At 35.4% G+C, this 7,550-nt stretch overlaps 1 protein-coding gene across 1 annotated transcript in view; it reads left to right on the top strand.

The window, feature by feature from the left end:
- The window catches only part of LOC125671838 (pyroglutamylated RF-amide peptide receptor-like), a 22,174-nt gene extending 17,072 nt beyond the window's left edge, over window positions 1–5,102 (top strand). Inside the window, exons 4-5 of the mRNA XM_048907790.2 lie at window positions 3,153–3,261; window positions 3,819–5,102. Coding sequence (XP_048763747.2) covers window positions 3,153–3,261; window positions 3,819–3,934 — 225 coding nt within the window. The 3' untranslated portion in view covers window positions 3,935–5,102. The remainder of the gene's footprint in view (window positions 1–3,152; window positions 3,262–3,818) is intronic.
- Window positions 5,103–7,550: the final 2,448 nt, after the last annotated feature.

Genomic DNA, 7,550 nt, shown 5'->3' with positions numbered 1-7,550 from the left:
CATGGGTCCATTCATTCCTAATCGCTCGTTCTCATGAATAATTAATGAGGCAATTTGATTGGACGCTCATCGTATACCCTGAGCGAATTTGTCCAATCAACAAGACACTTCAACCCAATTTCGATATACAATTCTTGTGATAGCAAAGTTAATTTGATGCTACCTTTAAAAACAGAAGAGTTCTGTTACTATAACGATTACTTTGATTGAACAATATTTTTAAATATTTATTCATGAGAACGAGTGAGTAGGAATGAATGGATCCACAGGTGATGGAGAGAGGAACGAAGCGTAATCAACCGTGGATTTCCGACGATGCAGTCACTGTTGCCATTTTACTAATTATTTTCGTATATGATGCATGTATGTACGTGCTTCTTATTTAATAAATAGAAAAGAATTCCTGTTTCCAACATTTGAATTACGTGTAACTCGACGGTTTATAATGAATTAGACGCGTGAATCCAAAGGCTAATGCAAAGTATCAGTGACGGATCCAATCTAATTAAAATCAGATAGTCTCCAACCGTTATACGTTCTCCAGCGTAACGGTTAGAGAAGACCGATTTTAATTAGATTGTGGCGGATCTAGAGGGGGTTTCGGGGTCTGGTTGAAAACTTTTAACAAACCTGGTAATTTTGTTTTGTCGTTTTAATCTCCCTTGTTTTGGCGGAAAAAGTAAAATTTGGGTCTCAACCCCTCTGAACATCTCACGGGTCCGCTCCAAATAGTATATATGAATTCAAACTTCCATATACACTGAATATGCAAGTTTGACCACATAAACAAAAATCACGGAAACCAAATGAGGCAATTACATCCACCCTAGTAATTCACTTTCTGGTGGATAATTATGACCGACAGAGTTGTGAACACTACATTACCAATAAAACGTGAATTGATTAGAATTGTATGTACAAACGAACATGTAGATTGTAAACATTTGCTTTAATCAATGTGTTAACTATGACCTCATTGCCATACTTCTTATGTAGCCTTAAATTATTTGCTTATATTTTGATTTACATCCCATTTAAGGTAGCTCCATCCTCATGTGACTTATCAATTTGAATGGTTAAAAGTGGAAAAACTTTATTAATTTCCACTCAGTATAGTTTAATTTAATTAATAGCCAAAGAAAATGTATATGTTGCCACCTTTTTAAAGATGTCGGACATACAAAAACAGAAGTATATATCAACATCAGAAAATCACACATTTTCGTTAAACAGAATAATAGAAATAGATAAAAACTTGTTGAAATGACAAAATTTAAATATCAACAGTTTAAAAAAAAAACCTGCTAATTCATAAATATGATAATAGATTAATCATGGATATTAGGGAAACCAATGTATAATAGACATCCAGTTGAGGAAATTCCAGCACAGGAGTTATTGCCCTTGACAACATTTTTAAAATCATGAATAATTGATTATCTATGGAAAATATAAACTTTTTCAGTATTAATAGTTTACCAGATTTTTTATTATATCCAGTGAATAATATTACTCAGAAAAATATATTTCTATCATGCGCAAAGTTTAATTTATTAAGATTTTTGCAAAAACCTATGACGTCACATGAGGATCGATCAACCTTAAGAATGTTTCACTTGTAAAGAGACGTCATTAGCTTTACTGTGCAGCTTCTGGTTGTATTTTGGACTTGAGTAGATGCTTGCCCAACCGTATTTTGCACAAACAGCCCTTCAGGACACTTGATACAAACAAACAAAATGTCCAGGGGTCCGTGTTTGTCCAACTATATATTTTGTATCTATTTTGTATTGCTTATAGGAGTTATGAGATTGATCACTGTTTTCATGCAGAAGTTGATATATACACGATTGTTTTGGCTTAGTTTGGTTGTAATAAATACAAGTTTAAAATTTCTAGAACAAATACACTTGTAAATTTTCTATGATGTTCAATAGTTGAAATACATTACCTCTTTCTACATATGAATTTTCAACACTTTAAGAAATCATGGGAATAAACCACATTCCATATGATAAACTGTATTTATTTTATTTATAAAACATGAATTTAGTTTTCATTTTCATCATTTCTGAAAAAAGTTAGGTGTCGTTAAGCAGTTTCGAAGGATGTGTTACAATTCCATGTATTTCCCGGATGGCCGGAGTTCTTCACTAGTCACCCTGGCTAGTCATTGGCTGTGTTACTCTATCATTTTTACAATCACTAAACTGTTTAAAAATGCCTAGTCTACGATTAGGATGATGAAGGGATCATTATGGCCATTGATAGACTGAACTATGGTGTCCTGATAGGGCCATGTGCAAAACCGTAATATCTCGTTTCTTAAAATTTGCTATCACACCACACGCCGTCATGCTGTTGCGCTAATACACAACACGCCGTCACGCAAACACGCTGTGCTATCATGCTAATATACAACACGCCGTTGCGCTATCACGCTAATACACAACCGCCGTTTCGCTAATACGCAACACGCTGTTGTGCGAATGCACAACACGCCGTCGCACTGTCACGCTAACACACAACACGCCGTCGCGATTTTGCACAGTCAATTACGTTCGATTGCGTAATAGCGCGACGGCGTGTTGTGTATTAGTGTGATAGCACGGCGGCGTGTTGTGTGTGAGTGTGATAACGCGACGGCGTGTTGTGCATTAGCGCGACGGCGTGTTAGCTTGACAACGCGACGGCGTGTTGTGTGAGAGTGCAACAGCGTGTTAGCGTGACAGTGCACGGCGTGTTGTGCATTAGCGCGACGGCGTGGTGTGTGATAGCGCGACAGCGTGTTGTGAATTAGCGTGATAGCTCAACGGCGTGACAGCGCGACGGCGTGTAGTGTATAAGCGTGTTGTGTGATAGCGCGTTTTAAGAAACTCACTATTACGTTTTTGAACATGGCCCTATCCGGACACAATACTGAACCATGTTGTGTGTTCTTCTTGTTATGTTTGCATGTTTGATACATACGTTCTGTTAAATTCAATTAAGCATGACCAATTGTCCCTCTATTATTTAAAATGAATGTATTTAATCAAGAATGGAGGGAAACCGGATTAAAGGTATACATTATACTCTGTAAAATGTAATAAGCGCTATAATTGTAAACCAGGTAAGCGAAGTGGCCTATAAGCATTTTGTTTTCTTTTCAGTTGTGGGACGGATTTGAGGACTTCTACTATGTTGCCCAGGTTCTTGCTTTTTCCAATAGTGCCATCAATCCGTTACTTTATGCGGGGTTTAACGACAATTTCAGAAAAGGTAATGATATCACACCGTAAACGGTGATTGCTGATAACCTTGAATTAAATTAGAAAATGTAGGATATCCCCCAGATGTTTATGTAACTACCCTGAAGATCGAGTATATATTATTGTAACGACATTGTGAAGAACGGTAATTCAAACCAGATTCGGTAAAGACAAAGAATCGTCAGTTGTCTCTGGAAATCGTCTAGCAGCTGCAAAAGTAACATATCAATTGAGATTATGGGAAATCAATTTAAGAAAAAAAATTGGAGACATCCTGAATGTGATGGAAGCTTGTCACGTCCGTGTCAATTCTATCGGATAAGTTAACTTCGTGCATTCCCAGTCCATCTGATTAATGAGAGAACTGGCATTGCCACCATACAAAGACATACGCGTCGTACATCCGTAATGAAATTCAAGACATGATATATTAATGGTATATTTCTGTATTAGACATACAATGTTGTAACTATTGACAAATGTCACTCAGTATTCACTCCGAGCCCGAAAACACTAGACGTAAAACATGAACGTTCCCACTAAACCAATTATTTCCCTTTTCTACAGGCTTTAAACAGATGTTCGGATGTTACAAGAAGAAGCGTTACACGACATTATCGAAAGTAGATGGTGACGATACTTATCAGAGTTCCTCTACAATGACACCAGTTACCAGAATGTAGATCCAACCGAACATGTATTGGAACCTAAAACTTTTCAGCTGTTGAAAAAAATGTACTTGTAGGATCGTAACTGAATAGAAAACAAACTCCATTGCGTATCATGAAAACTGTCTGAATAATTGTCGACAACTTGTCATAAGTTACTCCAGTTACTAATAGTAGTGGATCTGAGGCACGTGATTGTACAAGCTCTAAAATACTGTATTTTTCGTACATATTGGTAATCTCTGTTGTCTATCAGGTGCTCCTGTACACAAACACATTCTTCGATATTTATTCATTATCATCATTATGATAATTCACTATAAGGTCTCTTAATACCGATATGACATAAAAACGAGCGATTTCTCTTCAATAGAATACAATTATAAAATTTCAAGCTTTTGTTATTTTAATTTCGAAAAAGTATATATACATCTAAATTTTTACCTTCGAGCAACTAAATCGGATGACTAGTGAATTGAAAACCTTTTCCACGAACAAATGTCATAAAATTGCGCTAGTTAAATTGCCAATCCAATGAGTTTATTTGGTCAATTGAGTTTGTTTATACATGTGTAAATATTTTAAGGTTGTAAGATTTTCTGAAACGACGACTCTAACAAATACGGTTATAACAAAATTTTGCAAGTGCAATGGGAAATCACAAAAATATTTTATCAAATTTCATATACACAGGCCATAGAATTGAGTATAAATCAGGTCTACAAGATAATACCAACCAATATGCAATAATACAATATCCAATATGAATATAATGGACTTTTGCTAAAATGCAATGACTTCTGATCAAATAATAATTGGAAACAAATCTACACGGAAGCTGTCTTTTACTAATAAAGATCGCATTCTCTCCCGTGGGAAATAGACGTTCGAAGCAGCGAGACATTTCGCAGATGTATATATATATATATATATATATATATATATATATATATATATATATACCACCAAACATTCTTGAGAGTTTGTGTGTACATACCTAATTGTAATTTAATCATATTTAATGCCATTATGGAAGGAAAGAAATTATTGTAATAGATTGTTGGATGATTCTTGATTTTACTGTTAATGAAAACTAGAGTGATATTTCAAAATTGCCCACGTCTAAGCCGCATATACTTATTGCGTGTCATAAGGTGAAAATAAAATGCAATATCAGTTTGAATTGTGTTGTGTTTTAACAACATTAAAATTTCATTTAATTTTCAAATCTTCATGTTTAATGAGATCTTCTGGACAGTGCGTCAAGATCTGACTCCAAAAATATAAGTTGACCCAGGTCATAACTGGGTAATAGACTTACATAAGAGGATTACACATGTCTTAAAGCTTTTTCACGACAAGACTCGGGACCCCAAATCAACGTCAAATGACCTGGATCAAGGTCAACGATTAAAATATCACTAGAATTATTCTATCATGGAGAAACATTACGAGGAATGACCATCACTCTTAATAAAAAATTAAACTGACAATTTCTGTAATTCACAGGTACAACACGAATATGCTATACTTCTAATTTTGTACATGAAAGGTGAAGATAACGAACAGCGATCAATCTCATAACTCCTATAAGGAATACAAAATAGAGAGCTGGGCAAACACGAACCCCTAGACATACCAGAGGTGGAACCAGGCGTCCAAGAGGAGCAAATATGGTAATACGCGGGTGACCGCTAAAGTCTGACATGGACCTCGTGTGTTGTTTTGTCACCCGAGTCAGTTGACCTATTACAATAGGTCAGACTCCGTCGTCGTGCGTCGTTAATTGAACAGTTCTAAGTTTTTGAAAACTTTCATTCCCATTCTCTTCAACTTTGGCATGAAGTATATTTGTGACAAAGGGGACATAACTTATAAATGTCAGGATTCCTGCTTTCCGGGGTTAAAAACTGCCAAAAATTTACCTATTTTCAAAAATCCTCTCTACAACTGCACATCTGTAAGAAAACCTAAATGCATAGTTATGCCCAGCAGGAAGGCCTTTACCAAAATTGTAATTTCATGATCCCCGGCCGGGGTAGAGATTCTGACTCCAGGGCGGGGCCAAACTTGGTATATGTATGTAATGTTTATATGTAAAACATATACACAACATCTTTAATGCTGTTGATAATAAATTGAAAGTAAATGATATTTAGAAGGAGCAGAAAGCCCCTTACTAAAATTTAAACATTCATGAATGTAGGCGTGGGGGTTTTGAAACCAGGGTGCAACCAAATTTATTGTTTATAATTTGAAAGATTTCTTCTTTTAATATTGCTGATACTGTAAAGAAGAAAAAAGCTAACTGCAATGGCAGAAACAAATGTATAGAAATTGTGAATTTCGAAACCCGATTGTTTTTCAGAATGTTTCACTTCATCTAACACTTTGGAAATACGTCATTTTTGCCCAACGTGATGAAGGTGACGTTTTTATGTTAGAATAGTAACAGGTTGGCAGATAAATTTGTACTTAAGTAAGATACCCATTTTATGTTTGTCACGTTGTGTTACATGAAGAAAACAAGTGGTATTGAAATGTGTAATGTAATGAAAAATATATCACATAGACTTGTTGTCTAAATTCTCCCCCAAAAAACTTCCTCTGGTTTTTTTCTTCTTTTTCAAAGGATTCCCTTCAAGTCATGCACCATGAATTCCAGAAAAGTTGATAGCTTCTTAATATACTATTCATATATTAATCTTAACATACTACAGTCAAACCTCGTTATCTCGAATTCAATGGAACCGATAAAAAACTTAGAGATATCCGAGGAATCGAGATATCGAGGGCAAAATACTTATATATTAAGTAATTGGGACTTCTGAATCACTTCCACATATCCATGATATTCGAGATATCAGTGTTGGAGATATCGAAGTTCAACTGTCTTTATATCGTTATCTACTGCACAGAAAAAGTGATACTAAATCCAAAGTTGAATGTCACCGCCTTGTATTCCATATACATGTACAACTGTAAAAATAAAAAAATTAAAAAAAAAAAGAAAAAAGAAAAAAGTGTGCATGGGTTACTAATGCCACATTACTGTTACAGTAGTATTTCAAAACTTAGATGCATATCCTAATATGGGCCTCCGTGGCAGAGTAGTTAGAGCATCGCGCTCAAAATCACACGACCTCTCACCTCTGTCGGCGTGAGTTCGAATCCCACTCGCGCCGGTAAGTGAGAAAGTTTCCCATTTTACTTTAGGAAGGTCGTTGGTCTCTTCCCAGGTACATTGTATCTGGGTTCTCTCTTCCACCAATAAAAACTGGGCGCCACCATATAACTGAAAAATGTTTGAATGTGGCGGAAAACATCAATCAATCAATTAATCAATCAATCATATCCTAATAATAAAATGTTTTCTATTCCATTGATCTGATGCAGTGGCAATTCACTTTTAAAAATGATATTTTAGCACTAAACCCAATTTCACTAGAGGTTGTTCTGTGTATATGCAAACTGAAGTCCCTAGAAAATGTGGAGTTATTTTATCACACATAACAGTAATAAGCAGAATAATTTCTACTTTGCAACTGTTAGTAGTTTTGATTTTTGAAAATTTATTTTTATCCCCCCCCCCTTTCAAAGAAGAGAGGCATATTGTTTTCTATCTGTCTGT

This window comes from Ostrea edulis, chromosome 4, assembly GCF_947568905.1.
Source record: "Ostrea edulis chromosome 4, xbOstEdul1.1, whole genome shotgun sequence".
Classification (NCBI taxonomy): Eukaryota; Metazoa; Mollusca; class Bivalvia; order Ostreida; family Ostreidae; genus Ostrea; species Ostrea edulis.
The sequence above is the reverse complement of the archived record's forward strand: the minus strand, read 5'-3'. Positions and strand labels throughout refer to the sequence as shown.